Source organism: Myotis daubentonii, chromosome 7, assembly GCF_963259705.1.
Source record: "Myotis daubentonii chromosome 7, mMyoDau2.1, whole genome shotgun sequence".
Taxonomy (NCBI): Eukaryota; Metazoa; Chordata; class Mammalia; order Chiroptera; family Vespertilionidae; genus Myotis; species Myotis daubentonii.
Genome location: NC_081846.1, coordinates 30,810,285 through 30,827,620, shown reverse-complemented (window position 1 = coordinate 30,827,620; position 17,336 = coordinate 30,810,285). Strand labels below are relative to the sequence as shown.

Below are 17,336 nucleotides of genomic sequence, written 5' to 3'. Positions count from 1 at the left end.
GAATCAGTCCCTTCTGTCATTATCAAGGATCTCCTCTGTGATGTTGACCTGGGGTCCATAGTTCCTAACCCTATATAGCTTCACACTGATCTTCTCCTACAGGATCTCTCTAAATCACAATTACTTCCAGGTTAGCATTGTCTATAAATCTGGTTTCCTGACATATTGGGTTCCTGTTCTTTTGTCTTATTTATTGATCCAAGGGTATCTTGTCATAGCTCCTACTCCTGGATCAGTTTCTGGTCAGATGCTCATAAAAACAGCGCTCCCTGCCTTCTCCATGCTCCTCAACAGTTCTCTGATTCCCAAATTTCATCAGGACTAAGGGCCCATCTCCTGTTCTCCTTTCCACTTTAGATGAGAATCAGTTTTTATGTTTGCAATCACCTTGTTCAAGACTTAGTTGGGTGTTAGGGTTCTCCAAACTCTCTTCTCCATCATTTTCTTGGAAACAAATGCTCTCACGGATTGCTGAGAAGATGGAGAGAAAATACACTTAGAGATTTCCATCAGAGACCAGGGACATCATCTCAAATTTACATGTTTAAGCATTTTTAACCCTTGGGTCACTCAGAGCTCATTGGGTCCCCATCCTCATGGTAAAGTTCTCCATCATTGTTGGGACAGAAAAAAAGAGCCCCCAACAAGCAACTATTTATATTTTGCACACAGAAAGTAGCCACTCAAATGGAAGTATAAAGAAATTGTGGAAACATAGTAAAAAAATCATATGGTTGGGAAATAAAATATCAAAATAAATACTGGAAGTTAAGTATGATTTCTGAACTGTTCCAAGTATAATGAAGAAACAGAAGGGTTTCTCAGTAGAAGGACTAGGATCCTAGAGATCTTTGTGATGAAGATAAAGCCCAACAGCTTTAAAGATGGGCCTGGAAAAGAGTAGGGTTGGATTTAATTGGGTCAGGGAGGATGAGTTTTTCCCAAAGAGATAGACCAGAGGACACTGGTGGAATTAGACCAGGGGTGGGCAAACTTTTTGACTCGAGGGCCACAATGGGTTCTTAAACTGGACCGGAGGGCCGGAACAAAAGCATGGATGGAGTGTTTGTGTGAACTAATATAAATTCAAAGTAAAGATCATTACATAAAAGGGTACGGTCTTTTTTTTTTTTTAGTTTTATTCATTTCAAACAGGCCGGATCCGGCCCTCGGGCCGTAGTTTGCCCACGGCTGAATTAGACAGATCTCCTGGGGGATTGATTTCAGAAATAAGGAAAGGACACTGAACCTGCAAACAGGGAATGACTATTTCAGCACTGGAGGATGCCTCTAGATTCTTGGACCAGGGGCACAGGAGGCTGCAGTGAGGCGGGACTAGAGCACTAATCTAGGGCCCCTGCATGTAGATGACACAATAAATGTAAGGAGGAAGTACATAAACCAAGAAGTCTGGGTGTGAATGTCTATGGGGAGTCCAGGGAGGATGAGGCACTGTGGAAGGAAATGAAGGCTACCCTAGGCTGATAATGGGAGTTCCTATTGGGACCATGCCCATTGGTTGGTAGATGAACAAGACTGTGGGAACCACGGATGCTTTGTCATTCCAGGACATGGCTATAAATCCAGGAAAAATCAGGTGGAAGATAGGAGGAGAACATAGGGCTTAAAGCCAGAAATGGTGAAAGTAACCCAAGGTCAGGTGTCCTGATGAGGGTTCGAGCAGATCTTTGAATGGATGAAGGTTGGGTCCAGGCAGCAGGAGAGTGTCACACCTCAAACCACAACCTTTAGCTTCTTGAATTTTGCATTGTTGACCTGTAGCTACATGGGCAGCAGAATATGGGAGTTGGAAGCTGCAGCCTTCCTCAGAGGTAGGTGGGCAGCTGCGGGTGTACATGTGGGTCACCTCAGAATGGGGAGCCCTAGAAACCGAGGCATGTGATTTGGGTGCGAGGCCCTGGGGAGGGAAGTTCCCGAACTCCATGGAGAGGATCAGAGACCCTAAGATGTAGGTAGTAAAGGTAACTGCCATTCCCGTCTTACCCATGTCTTGGGACATCCTGGTTACAAATATAATATTTACTTGAAATTTGTGACTAGGTATTTGACTTCCTTTACCCCTTTTTCTGACTAAATGACTTGCTGTAAAAACAACTTTGTTCTTCATTACATAAGACTGCTATTGATACAATTCAATAAGCCACATGTTTCATGCCTACTTTAAACTATTTCCTTGTTTACAAACTTCCTAGTATCTCCTTATTGCCTACTTATAAACTTCAAATTGCTTAGCTTTATATACTATACTTTGTAAAATCATCTTCAAACTTATTTCTCTTGAATTACCTCCTACAGTCTGCTTCTCACTCTCTGATTGAGCCAAATCAAATTTGTCCTTGTTTTGAAGACATACTAGTCCTTTTCACACTCATGTCTGATCCCATAGCAACCACCCTCTTAGAACATATGACCATTTTTCTTGTAATGCCTCTATCTCTTATCTGGAGAACTCCATTGAGCTTCCATTGGAATAAAAAGTTCGCTTAGGCAAGTAAATTATCTATCTATCTATCTATCTATCTATCTATCTATCTATCTATCTATCTATCTAGATACAGGAGAATATTCTCTTAACTGGGTACCATTATAAAGTATAAATTATGTCTTCTTAGAAAAATCATACCTTTTTGAGAATCATACCTATAGTGTTATATAGCATCAAAAGTAGTCCCTGGGAGAGCAATAGGTTTTGTGATTTTATGACTAATGTGTTTCACCCCTTGTGAAGAAAGTTAATAAAACCATTTCTTGATCTTTAAGAGCAAATTTGACTTTGAGCTAAATTTCTTGCTTATTATTCTGGACACCTGATGAAGGTGGCCTCTCGTCTGTGTCACTAGGCCAACACTGAGCTTATGGTAAAAAATGACCTGTGACTGTAGGTAGATAAATTGTATGTATACTAGGAAGGACTATATGTGAACTATAAGCCATGTATGATCTTTCTTCAGTATAGTGACTCTTATAACTCAGCTCTTCTTTGTGGGGTCCCTGAAAGTTACAACTACAGAATTGTTACATGAGATGTTGACTCCCATGAGCTTGGGATGGCCAAATCACAGTGGATCCCACAGCTAAGCTGTCACTAGTGGTGGGTGGTAGTCACCTTGGTGGACTGCTGTGTGGACAGCTGCAAGGGGTCCCACAGAAGAGCAGCAACTGATGCTGCCCTGTTGGGATACTGAGTTTCTTGTCATTTGTCTTTCTAAGTAGGTCTCATGCCACCACGGCTCTGGTTGTCCTGTGACCCTAAATGCCTAGTTAAGCAGACCTGCAGGTGGGTTTTTATATTGTAGCCATTTTATCAAAAACTTTGAGAGGCTCATGATATGTCTGTTTTCTTAACTGCTATATCCCTACTGCCCAGCACTGTGAGTGGTACATAGTAGGAGTTAAATATATACTTGTCAAAAAAAGTTATTCCTGTACAGCAAGAGGTAGATAATAAACTAATTACCATTTTCAAATCCTTTATAAATGTTATTTAAGGCAGGGTATTCCTGTTTGTTGTCCTCACTGAATAATGCTTCCAGGAATGATACGTCAAATGTCTTCTCCAGTTCTTCGAGCACATTGTACACCACTCTCTGTACAGGGACCAGGTTTCTACAAGATTCTTGACAATCCTAAAAATAATAAATGGAGAAAATATAAATAGGGACTTCCAAGTTACAGAAGAGCCCTAGAAAGTGATTTTTGTTGTTGCTAATCCTCACCAGAGGATATTTTTTTCCATTGCTTTTCAGAGAGAGTGGAAGGGAGGGAGGGAGTGGGAGAGGGAGAAAGAAAAAAATCATTGATGAGAGAGATACATCGACTGGTTGCCACCCACAGGAGTCCTGACTGGGGCTGGGAACCTGCAACCCAGGTATGGGCCCTTGACCAGGAATCAAACCTGGGACCCTACAGAGCTTAGGGAAATGCTCTAACCATTGAACCAGTCAGGCCATAGCTAGAAATTGATTTTGTTGTAAATGTGTTACAATTTCCCGCATAGGTATTTTTTCATGTAAAATTTAGAATTGTTATATATTTGTATGACTACTAAGTGATTGTAACATAAGAAACCTCACTTACTTCATACATTTTATTGGTGATGAGTTCACGGTCACGAAGAATCTGAAGGAAAGGAAATTCCTTTGTTATTGCTCTTGAAATCTCCACCTTATTTCTTTTGAAGTGCTTGAATATAATATCGTAGATAAAACTGTCGTCTATGCCCTGGTCTTCTGTGGACATCCTAGGGAGAAGGGGTACCATGTGAAAATGGTTATCAAGATTCTGAGATGCTAGTGGAGGCGGTTAAGAGAAATATCACCCTGCGTTATAAAACTAGTTCATAACTAAAAAGTTGTGGTTTGATAATGATATAGAATAAATTTAGCATTTCACAAGAATATCACCATTTCTTCTGGGACTTCTGCTTCGTGTTGTTATAAATCTACCTCTGCTTTGTTATATATGGTGAATTTTTTTATGCATCTAAACTTCAGAAATTGCTGTTGTTTCCAGTGAAATTAATTGTAAACCTGAGTCTGCAATTCTGGTTCTTAGTTGATCATTTTATTACTATAACAATGTTTTAACCAACATCTTGTATTTCTAAATGTTATGAAGACTCATAACATATTTTTGTCAAACCAGAAAAGTACCCAATAGGCATATACACATCAGGTAATAATAATGTCACATTATTGTTCCAAATTCCTGCAAGAAAATGTTTCTGGTTAAGGATGGGAGATGAAGAGAAGCATTTGTCTTCTCTTTTATTGAAAACCCTATTAACATGATAATGAAGGAATGTAGGTGGAGGATACTCCTAGCGGCCAGGAAAGCAACAGCATGCCCTGTGGAATCCTAAAGGCATGAAAATTGGAATGGGAGACATGGTGATTAATACCAACATGTCATTTGAAAAATGAAGAGTAGAACAACTCCACAACCCACAAGCTGACCGCTGGAGCCAGGCAGCTTCTCAGAGGCAAACATTGCTGTCCTTTTACCACCGTATGTTAATGTTGCCTCTTACTGGATTTGTACGTGGAATAATACATTGTGTATGCTTATGTGTCTAACTGCTTTTATTTATTACCTATGTTTTTGGGTAATTAGAAGTTTGTTCCTTTTTATTGTAGAGAATACTCCATTGGATGTTTTTACCACAATCTGCTTATTTATTTTCCTATTGATGAACTTTTGGATTGATTCCAGTTTGGGACTAGTGTAAATAAAGCTGCTCTGCTTTTCATTCCTCTTGGAGAAACAGCTAAAATTAGAATTGTTAGGTCATTGTGTAGCAAGATGTTTAACCATTACAGTATCTACCAAACTGTTTTTCAAAGTCTATAAAGATATACCCTTTCCAATTTTAGTCGTTCTAATGTGTGATGTGCTATCTCAAATAGCTTTAATTTGTATTTCTTTAATGACTAATTATAATGATCACATTTTCATATGCTTATTGGCGATTCATGTATCTTTATGTATTATGTATCTTCATGTAAAGTGCCTATTCAAGTCTTTGTCCTATTTAGATTATTGTGCTGTCTTTTACTCCTTATTGATGTGTAGGAGTTTGTAATATATGGCAGAAATAAGTCGTTTTTTTTTTTTTAGTTTTTTTTTTTGTTTTAAGAGGTTATATGCCTGAAGTCTTAGGGCAAATATGCTGTTAGCAATTAAACTGCACAACCCCTACCTCCAACGTCCACCCCCACCCACCACCACACACACATACACACAAAGTTAATCATGTCCATGGGCCTAGTGAGCTCTCAAGCTGCCTTCTCCCATCAATTTTATTTGCAAATGCCAACTCTGGTTCCAGCTTATATCCTTTCTAAAGACTTAATTCTTCCCCCACCACCAATTTCAAGAGCACTTCCTCTGTTCCTTTCCTATGGCACTATACCCTTCCACTCCTTTTCACAAATCCTAATTTTTCCCTCTAGTCTCAAGTTAATGGGAAGTCTATTTGGTTCATCTGGGCCTACAGAACAAAATGCAGGGCTTGGCATGTGGCAGGCCCATAAATAATCTTATATAATAAAGAGGTAATATGCAAATTAACCCTCACACCCTCACAAGATGGCTGCCTATGGTCAGGCTGGCAAGGGGGGCGGGGTTAGTGAGGGATGACCAAATGACTGAACAGCAGGCTGCGTGGGGCGACCAAGCCGGTGGGGGGCCGTGAGAGGTGACCAGGCTGGCAGGGGAAGGCAGTTGGGGGTGACCAGGCCATCAGGGGGGGCAGTTAGGGGTGACCAGGCCAGTAGGGGGGGCAGTTAGGGGCTATCAGGCTGGCACACAGAAGCAGTGAGGGGCAATCAGGCCAGCCGGGGGGAGGGCAGTTAGGGGTGACCAGGCAGGCAGGCAGGTGAGTGATTAGGAGCCAGTGGTCCAGGATTGTGAGAGGGATGTCTGACTGCCAGTTTAGGCCCAATCACTGGGATCAGGCCTAAACTGGCAGTCAGACATCCCCCAAGGGGTCCTGGATTGGAGAGGGTGCAGGCTTGGCTGAGGGGACCCATCCCGTTTGCAAATTTTGTGCACCGGGCCTCTAGCTGATGAAATAAAGCACCAAGGATATTTGTCCCTAGAGGCTCAGCTGACAAAATATGGGAGGAATTTCCTATTAAAACCTTCATAACTGCACACAGGCAAAACTGTACAATTTGGTATGAAGAGGGGTTATGAGGAGGGGTGAAGAAGGGAAAACAGGTACAAAAGTGCCTACGATCTGTGCGTTGTTAGGTAACAATAACCTGAGGAGTTATCCATCCCCATCTCTTGGGCTAGGAAGTAGAGCAATGAACTGACAAAGGGCTGGGGCCAGAAATTAAGTAGGAGGGGAAGCCCTATCACATGCCTTTCCCCACCCCCTCCCGCACCACCGCCCAACTTCTGCTGAAAGGAGTTAGCTCTGTCAGCTTCATTGGGGGGCCTCTAGGGGGCAGTGCAGAGATGAGTCAGGGGTGTACTTGAAAGTCCTAAAATCTTATGGCTGCACTCTGGCAGCTATTACCAAAGGATGCAAAAATATGTGGGGTGGGAGGGGGCGCTAGTGGCCAAAGCTTAAGGATGCAAAGCAGATGACGTTCAGGTCCCCATGGATCCTGGGAGCCCATGCACACAAGGCCTAGAAGCTGGGCAGAGTCCTGGGCTCCAAATCCGGATCTGAAAAGACCTGCGAACCCACCCCCAGGCTCCCTTCCCGCACTGGGTTTACACCAATGTGCCCAGGGCCGGCCAGGCCATTTCCTCAGATGGAAGTGCGAGGGGACCCCTGCCCTCGCACCGCACCCACCATGTTCCTGGAGGCACCATGTTTGATTTATGTATAGGAAATATTTTCTGCCAGTTTGCCCTTCATTTTCATAACTATGTGTTTTGATGAGGAGAAATCTTTTTGATGAAGCCAAATCTATTTTTTGTGTGGTTAATAACTTTAGTGTAATAAGAAATCTTTGTCTACCCTAAGTTAATGAAAATATTCAAGAAGCCATTTACATATAAGCATGGGTATGTTTCTGGATTTTTCTCTTCTGTGCTACTGATCTATTTGTCTACCCTTTTGCCAATAGCATATTGACTTAACTACTACAGGTTATGGAAGGTCTTGATGTTAATTAGGGAAAGATTATTTTGGTTTTCTAAGTCTCTTGGCTTCCACATATCTTTTATTTATTTTTCATTCCTTTTTTTAAATCTAACAAGTGTTTATTGAGGGTACTGTCCTTTTGAAAAATATTGTTTGTATTGGTTTCAGGTGTACATCATAGTGATCAGGCAATCATATACTTCACAAAGCATTCCCCCAGATAGTTCCAGTACCCAACTAGCACAATATCTTTTAAAATCAATTTGTCAAATTTTATAAGAAAAACTTTTTGGATTTTTATAGCCTTTTGCATTTTGAAACCATAGAGAAATTTGATGAGAACTGACATTTTAACAATATTGATCTCCAACCTACTCCTATGCTTCCAATCCTGTAGCCTAGCTCTATTTTTGCCATGTCCTTACTACTCCTTAATATATTAAGTCAATTATTTATAGATTTTATTTAGTTTTTATTGTCATATTCATTGTCTGTCTTCTCTCAAAAATATATATGCTATAAGCATAGGGATTGTGTCTGTTTTGTCCATTGATTTTTTGGGGGGGGGTACTTGATACACAGTTGATAATCAATATTTATTGGTTATATGCCCATAAGTACAAAAGTTTTTGTTGAAGCAAGATATAACCATAACAACATAATACTGATCCACCACACCTGAAAACAGTTTGATGGTTCATTCAGCTAAATGGTTGAGTAAATTATGGTAAATTCATATTGCTGGATACATAATTATTTACTTCTAGTATTTGAATGGAAAGGCATAGTTTTATTGATGAATGAAAACATATATTTCATACTAATATGTTATGATTCCATTTTTATACAAATCAAAGTAATAAAAGTCTTTTATTTGTGTGTGAAGTGTGGAGCAAATGTTGGGAAAGCGATGCAATGTTACACCCAGACTGTTAACACTGGCTTAGTTCAGAGTGTCAGGATTTCACCCCAGTCCCTTCAGTTCCTTGTTTTATCATTTTTGGTAACATCAGAGGAAATAGAAAAAAATAGGGCCAAAGTAAGACTTTTAGAATAAGTATATTTAATACCCCTATAGCTTATAAGATAATATTCTTTCTGTAAAACAATTGGCCGGGAAATTTAGAAATTTAAAAGTTGATTTTCTAATTAAAAAATAAAGGTGGGAAAAAAGAATAGAATTTTTAGGAATAAATTTAACAAATGGAACACAAATCTTTATTGTTGTTGTTAATCCTTGTCCAAGTATAGTTTTCCAGTTTTGAAATTCTTAATGATTTGTTGCCTGTGTGTTTGGTGTCAAATCCAAGAAATTATTGCCAAGAACAATGTCAAAATGTTTCACAGATTCAGGCTAAACTAGAGAACATTATGCTAAGTGACACAAATCAGTCACAGAAGGATTAATACTGCATGATTCCACTTACATGAGGTATCCAAAACAAAGATAACAGAATAGTAGTGTCCAGGAGTGGGAGAGAGGGAGATGGGAAATTGTTTTCCAGTGGGTATAAAGATTCAGTTATGAAAGATGAATATGTTCTAGAGATCTACTATAAAATGGTACCTATAGTTAACAAGCATAAAAATGTTTTTGGAGATGATGAACATATTTAGTACCTTGCTTGTGGTGATGGTATTATAAATGTATGGATATGTCTAAATTCATGAAGATGTATACATTAATGTCATAATTTTTGTATTTAAATAGCGCAATAAATCTTTAGAAAACATGTAATTACTTATACGGGGAAACTAGCAAGAGGCAAGCCAATTTGGGTTTCTGAATTGTGAAAGGATTCAGGAATCAGAAGCACCATTACTTCAGAAGACAGGTGGGGAGGTGAAAAGCAAAACTGGCTTATTGAAGCTCACCAGTCATCTAGAGGCATCCATTCATTAACATAGCCCTAATCAGGTGTTCATGTCTCATTTCTAAATGCGGCTGGACACCCAGTGGATGTTTGAGGGATCTCTGAGAACAAACAAATAATGGGGCAGGAACTGGGGAAAAATGAACTCTTAAAAGAACCTTGGAAGAAACAGATGAATTAAAAACATTATCATCCTCAGGAATAGAGAGAAAAGATTAGATTTACTAAAAAAGAGGATGGTATAAACCTGGCCTGCATGGCTCAGTTGGTTGAGCATCGTCCCATGCACCAAGAGATCACTGATTTGATTCCCAGTAAGGGTGCACGTCTGGATTGCAGGCTCAATCTTCAGTAGCGGGTGCGCAGGAGGCAGCTTATTGATGGCTCTCTGTCATCAATGTTTCTCTCTCTCCCTCCCTTTCTCTCTCTAAAATCAATAAACACACACACACACACACGATTGTATAAAAAAGGAGAAACATAAAAAAGAGCTGTTAGAAATTAAAAATATGGCAAAAAGAAAAAATTATCAAATATTGCCAATCAAACACAAAAACAGAAAGCTTGTAGAGGATTAACCTATGAGACCTACTATCTAACTACCAGGAATTCCCAAAAGATAGAAGAGAGAGGCAGAAGGGAAGAAATTATTGAAGAAATATTGGAAGTAAAATCATGTGAATTGAAATAAATCAGTTTCCATTTGAAAGAGCTCTAAAGTATCCAAAACAATGATTAAAACCAACACCAGAGCAAATTATCATGAAATCAAGTGATTAAAGAACCAGAAAGTCTCAGAGTCAAAGTAAGTGACATACAAAGAAAGAATCAAAATCAGAATAGCAGCAGAGCTCTCATTAGCAATACTAATGGTAGTAAAATACTAATGATAGTATTGCTAATAGTAAACTGCAAGACAATGGACTGAATTCATTTCTGGAATAGGCCTTTTTCATTACCAAATTTTCACACAAGTGTGAGGACAAAAATAATCATTTAAAAAAATCCACGAATGAACTTAAAATATATGCATACCTTCTGATTTTATTCAGGAGGCTATGGATAATGTGCAACTCAAAATGAGGGAATAAAACAAGAAAGGGGAATACATAAAACCCCAAAAACAGGGTGCAACCTGAGAGAGATCAAGCTTCAGAAGGTCAGCCTTGGTGGCCTGAAGCAATCAGATGTAATTAGAGCAGGAGAATAAAGGGTTCCAGGAGAGCTTCTCTAAGAAAATAAACAGAACTGATCAATTATCTAATGTGTCTCACCATATTGAGAAGAGTTTCATAGCTCTGTAGAGTGTTTGGGAAGAATTGGTAATGAGGACACACAAAATCCAAGTGTGTGTGTGTGTGTGTGTGTGTGTGTGTGTGTGTGTGTGTGTGCGTATACATTCTTATGAAAGACACAGGAGGATAACATTGGCAAATTGGAGTACATACAATTTTTTAAATATAATTTTTGAGTAAGGTGGAAAAATAAAACTAAAGATTAACCATATATATCCATATATCTATATATCTATATATCTATATATCTATATATCCATATATCTATATATCTATATATCTATATATCTATATATCTATATATCTATATATCTATATATCTATATATCTATATATCTATATATCTCTCCATATAAAAGACTAAGTTACTGACTGTCCATCCATCTGACAGTCCGACCAACTGGCCAGTACATATGACGCGCACTGGCAATTTAAAAATAAATGTTGACTTGCGCATGTGTGATATCTGTCCTCATCTGACACTGGCCTCCCATTTAAATTAATTCTAAGACAGTTTGCCATGATGCCATCATTTGCGATTACTAATAATAAATCACAAGGACAAACTCTAGACAGAGTAGGAATATTCCTACCTGAACCCGTTTTCGGACATGGTCAGTTATATGTTGCTTTCTCTCGAGTTAGAAGAGCATGTGATGTTAAAGTTAAAGATGTTAAAGTTCATTAGAAGAAAAATTCGTCAAGCACTCTGAAAGTGTTTTTACTCTTAATATGGTATACAGGGAGATATTAGAATAAATTTAATCAATTTATCAGTCTTTGTTTTTATCAATATTGTTTTTATATCATGTTTTTTATTTTTATATCATGTCTGTTGTTTTATCATGTTGTTATTATTTTTTTCCAAATTCATATTTCTTTTTTAAAATAAATCTTTATTGTTCAGATTATTACAGATGTTGCTCTTTCCCCCCCCCCCATAGCTCCCCTCCACCTGGTTTCCACCCCACCCCATGCCCTTACCCCCCTCAACTGTCCTCATCCATAGGTGTAAGATTTTTGTCCAATCTCTTCCTGCACCCCCTTCACAACCCCTTCCCCCTGAGAATTGTCAGTCCACTCCTTTTCTATGCCCCTGCTTCTATTATATTCACCAATTTATTCTGTTCATCAGATTTTTTTTATTGACTTAATTTTTAGATTCACTTGTTGATAGATATGCATTTGTTGTTCCTTTGCTGTTCATAATTTTTATCTTTACCTTTTTCTTCTTCCTCTTCTTAAAGAATACCCATCAGCATTTTATATAATCCTGGTTTGGTAATGATGAACTCCTTTAGCTTTTTCTTGTCTGTGAAGCTCTTTATCTGACCTTCAATTCTACATGATAGCTTTGCTGGGTAGAGTAATCTTGGTTGTAGGTTCTTGCTATTCATCACTTTGAATATTTCTTGCCACTCCCTTCTGCCCTGCATGGTTTCTGTTGAGAAATCAGCTGACAGTCCTATGGGTATTCCCCTGTAGGTAACTGTTTTTCTCTTGCTGCTTTTAAGATTCTCTCTTTGTCTTTCGCCCTTGGGATTTTAATTATGATGTGTCTTGGTGTGGTCCTTTTTGGATTCCTCTTATTTGGGATTCTCTTTGCTTCCTGGACTTGTAAGTCTATTTCTTTCATCAGGTAGGGGAAGTTTTCTGTCATTATTTCTTCTAATAAGCTTTCAATATCTTGCTCTCTCTCTTCTTCTGGCACCCCAATAATTCGGATGTTGGTACGTTTGAAGTTGTCCCAGAGGCTCCTTACACTATCTTCATATTTTTGGATTCTTTTTTACTTTTGCTTTTCCAGATGGGTGTTTTTTGCTTCTTCGTATTTCAAATCTTTGACTTGGTTCTTGGGATCATCTAGTCTTCTGTTGGATCTCTGTATATTATTCTTTATTTTAGTCAGTGTATGCTTGATTTCTGACTGGTCCTTTTCCATTTTTTTTGGCATTCTCATTAAGATCCTTGAAGGTCTCACTAAGTTCCTCGGAGGTTTGTAGAAGATTCTTGAGTAACCTTATCACTGTGGTTTTGAACTCCAAATCCAGTAATCTGCTTTCCTCCATTTCTTTCATTTGTGACATGTTTCTTTGTCTCTGCATCTTGGCCACTTCCCTCTGCTCTTGGCACCTCTGCACCTCCTACCCAGCCTCAATGCACTTTTTTCTTTCCTTCTAGTTGTAGAACTTCCACTCAGCCAGCTTTCCCATGGTTCTGGATGATCGCCGTTTTGTCATTTAGTTGTAGTTTTAATGTGGTTGTGGGGGGGGGGGAGGGGCGGCACGTACAGGTATATACCTTATGCCGCCATCTTGGTTGTCCTCATGTTGTTATTATTGATTTATTAATCAATTTATATACTATTTTTGTATACATTTTACTAATTTTCTATCATCTCTGACACTTCTATTATAGAGAAAGGGTGAATAGCGATATTAAAATATTTCTTCTAATTAATTTCCTTTCAATGTGCACGAATCTGTGGTGCATGGGGCCACTAGTAATATAATAACTATGTCTGCTGACAGTTGCATACTGAAAATATCAGTGGGAACATTTTGTAAAGTATATGATTATCTAACCACTATATGGTACACCTGAAACTCTGAAAATACACAGTAATATTGAATATAAATTGTAATTTAAAAATTAAAAAAAGTTGCAATTAAAAAAACAAATGAACACAAAAGTCTGTGGTTTAGTTAACACTGATGTACTCATGTTGGCTTTTCAGTTTTGAAAATTATACCCAATAGTGTAAAAGGATAATATAACAGGAAATGAAACTAGGTGTGCAGTATACAGAAAGTTCTGTGGTAACTTCACATCTTTAATGTAAATATAAAATTATTCCAAAGCAATCATTTATTTTTTAAAAAATATTTCCAAGTGAGAATAGCAGAAAAAGTAGAAAACAGGACGAGAAACACCTCACACATTGAAAATATCAGATGCCACTATAAAACTTCTTTAATCTGTCCAAGTTTCCATATTAAAAAAGAAAATCCACTGCAAACATTATCCATAATGGTACAATGAGAAAAAGCTTTCCCTTTGGGATTGGGCTTAAGGTATAGATGATTACTATTATTACTTGTATTCACCATAATAATGGAAGTCCTGGCCAACACAGGCAAGAAAAAGAAATAATAAGTGTACTAGTAAGAATCAGATTTGTAGAAACAAAACTGTCATTATAAATATATTATGTAAATTAATATGTATATATTTCTCCAAAGTCACTGGAAATGAAAAGAGTTTGGCAAAATTTTAATTTACTTTTATATCTTAACTAGGGGCCCGGTGCACAAAATTCGTGCACTGGGTGTGGGGGCCGGGGGGGACAGTGTCCCTCAGCCCAGCCTGCCCCCTCTCACATACTGGGAGCCCTCAGGCATTGACCCCCATCACCCTCCAATCACAGGATCGGCCCCTTGCCCAGGCCTGACGCCTCTGACAGAGGCGGCAGGCCTGGGCAGGGGACCCTCATTTCCCCCCATCACTGGTTCTGCCCCCAGCCCAGGCCTGATGCCTCTGGCCCAGGCATCAGGCCTGGGCAGGGGACCCCCAGACCCCTCCGATTGCTGGCTCTGCCCCTTGCCCAGGCCTGATGCCTTGGCCAGAGGCGTAGACCCCCATCACCCTCCGATTGCCTGATCGGCCCCTTGCCCAGGCCTGACGCCTCCGCCAGAGGTGTCAGGCTTGGACAGGGGACCCCCATCTCCCCCCGATCACTGGCTCTGACCCCCGCCCAGGCCTGAGGCCTCTGGCCCAGGAATCATGCCTGGGCAGGAGACCCCCATCTCCCTCTGATCGCTTGCTCCACCCCCCGCCCAAGCCTGACGCCTCTGACCCAGGCTTCAGGTCTGGGCAAGGGGACCATCATATCCCTCCAATCCCCGGCTCTGCCCCCCACCCAGGCCTGATGCCTCTGGCCCAGTCATCAGGCCTGGGCAGGGGACCCCCAGCCCCCCACCTAGGCCTGATGCCTCGGCCAGAGGAGTTGACCCTCATCACCCTCCGATCACCAATCACCATATCGGCCCCTTGACCAGGCCTGAGGCCTCCAGCAGAGGTGTCAGGCCTGGGCAGGGGACCCCCAGTTCCCCGCAGTTGCAGGCTCCGCCCCTGCCCAGGCCTAATGCCTCTGGCCGAGGCATTAGGCCTGGGAAGGGGACTCCCAGCTCCCCGCAGTTGCAGGCTCTGCCCATGCCCAGGCCTAACGCCTCTGGCCAAGGCATTTGGCCTTTGCAGGGGACCCCCAGCTCCCCTTGGTTGCAGGCTCCGCCCCTGCCCAGGCCTAACGCCTGTGGCTGAGGCGTCCGGCCTGGGCAGCGGGGACCTGCAGCTGCAGTGGCCCTGCGATCGTGGGCTCCGCTTTAGGCCCAGGCAAGGGACCCCTAGCTCCTGGGACTGCTAGCTTCAACCATGCCCAGCTCCCATCGCTGGCTCCACCCCTACTTCCTGCTATCACTGGCCAGGGTGGCAAAGGCCCCTGATTCTCCGATCATGGCTGGGGGGCAGGGCAAAGGTGGCCCCAGGGCAAAGGCGGCCCCAGCTCCCCACTGGGTTTCCGATCATTGTCAGTGGCAGGGGGCTTCTTCCTGCTTTCCCTTTCGCCTCCCTGCATTGTGCCTACATATGCAAATTAACCACCATCTTTGTTGTCAGTTAACTGCCATCTTAGTTGGCAGTTAATTTGCATATAGCCCTGATTAGCCAATGAAAAGGGTAGCGTCATACGCCAATTACCATTTTTCTCTTTTATTAGTGTAGATAACAAACAGCTAGAAAGTTCATTTTAAATTATGTAGATTTAATAGCCTAAATATATCAAGTATTTACAAATAAATAAATTACAAATAAATCTAGCAGAAGGAAAAAAATATAAATTTCATCAGAAAATATTTTTAATTAATAGTATACATATGCCATATTAATGAGGTAGAATACACAATATTATAAATATGTCAATTCTCTTTTAATCAATCCATAGAATCATTACGATCTTAAAAAAAAAATCTGAACAAGATTTTGACATGCTGATTTGGAGATGCAAAGGGTCATGACACTTTGAAGAAGAAAAGAAGATGGGGAGATGTACTCTACCAAGTGTCAAGAGTTCATATGGAGCTATGACAGTCGGTGAGGCATAAGGAGAGACTCTTGTGGGCCAATGACAGAGAAGAGAGAACAGAACAGACTCTGCTCATGTGGCCCCTTGGTAAGAGCAGAGGGGAAAAGGATGGTTAACCCAGATGAGGACAGTGCGAACTGGGGAAGAGGGGAGAGCTGCCTAAGTCAAGCACGACTGAAATGGGCTGTAAAACCATGGCAGGCACGTGACAAAGAGAGTGTAGCAATACAAGTGTGGTGGTTGGGGAGTGGGGTATTGGGGTATGGGTGGAGGTGAAAAGGACATAGAGGGGATAAATGGTGATGGAAAACAGACACGCAAACAATAAATAAATAAATAAATAAATAAATAAATAAATAAATCTATATAGATAAAAACCCAGTGGCCATAATGCCGTAATGACCAAAGACTGGCACGGGTGGGCAGGGCCGCATGATTTCGTGTGCTGGGCTTCTAGTAAATAAATAAATAAATAAATAAATAAATAAATAAATAAATAGAAAGAAAGTGAAGCAACACAGGCACCAAAACTGCAGACAGGGTCAATCTGGAAGAATAACCCAGAGGGTGAGGAACACATCCCCAAAGCACTTAATATCACAGAAACAACTAAATAAAGCAACTGTGCACCAATGGGCTGATATAATAACATGTGGTTTAAAGTCAAGCTTAAATAAAGTTAAAAAATAAAATTAGTTCTGTGACCATTAAAAAATAATAATAGAGTTTGCAGAGCTATTGAGGGAAATTAAGACACCCCCTCAAGAAAACACAACCAACTTAAAAAAAATATCCTATATAATACAAGGGTAATATGCAAATCAACTGAACGGCAGAATGACTGGTTGCTATGACATGCACTGACCACCAGGGGGCAGATGCTCAATGCAGAAGCTGCCCCCTGTGGTCAGTCCACTCCCACAGGGGGAGTGCCTCTCAGCTACAAGCCAGGCTCATGGCTGGTGAATGCGGCAGCCCAAAGGACAACGGAGTCTTGAGGGATCTGGATTGCAAAAGGGCGCAGTTTGGGTTGAGGTACCCCTCCTCCCCCACTTCCCCCAGGTGCACAAATGTCGTGCACCAGGCCTCCAGTTAGATATAACAAGAAACCAAAAAAAAAGACTAAAAATTAAATAACTCTTACAGAAGAAAGGTTTGAGACAAAAGAAAATAAAGAGAAAAAGAGAAGATTTATTAGGGACAGATAAAGCTGTGAAGGCTAAAGTTGCATCAATGGAAGAATAGTTTTGTCCCCAAATTAAATAAGAATACATTTTTGAAGATAGTAGAGAAGAAACTTTCACTGAAGTAAAGGTAGAGTTGACTCTGCCACCTTAAGAACACGAGAACTATGGTTGAAGATGGTGTGCATGGAATTCACCAGTAACTTTCAGCATCACTTCTAT

The 17,336-nt window shown here is 40.5% G+C and overlaps 2 protein-coding genes across 14 annotated transcripts in view; one reads left to right on the top strand and one right to left on the bottom strand.

Moving 5' to 3' along the window:
- Window positions 1-17,336, top strand: part of LOC132238330 (nuclear body protein SP140-like protein) — a 126,938-nt gene that overhangs the window by 59,131 nt on the left and 50,471 nt on the right. The gene's annotated exons all lie outside the window — the stretch shown is intronic.
- SP100 (SP100 nuclear antigen) overlaps window positions 1-17,336 on the bottom strand; it is a 62,964-nt gene that overhangs the window by 42,789 nt on the left and 2,839 nt on the right. For all 13 annotated transcript variants that reach the window (XM_059703460.1, XM_059703461.1, XM_059703464.1 and 10 more), the window contains exons 2-4: window positions 4,099-4,261; window positions 3,479-3,647; window positions 388-471 (exon numbers count right to left, since the gene is read on the bottom strand). In XM_059703460.1, the coding sequence (XP_059559443.1) occupies window positions 388-471; window positions 3,479-3,647; window positions 4,099-4,261 (416 nt within the window). The remainder of the gene's footprint in view (window positions 1-387; window positions 472-3,478; window positions 3,648-4,098; window positions 4,262-17,336) is intronic.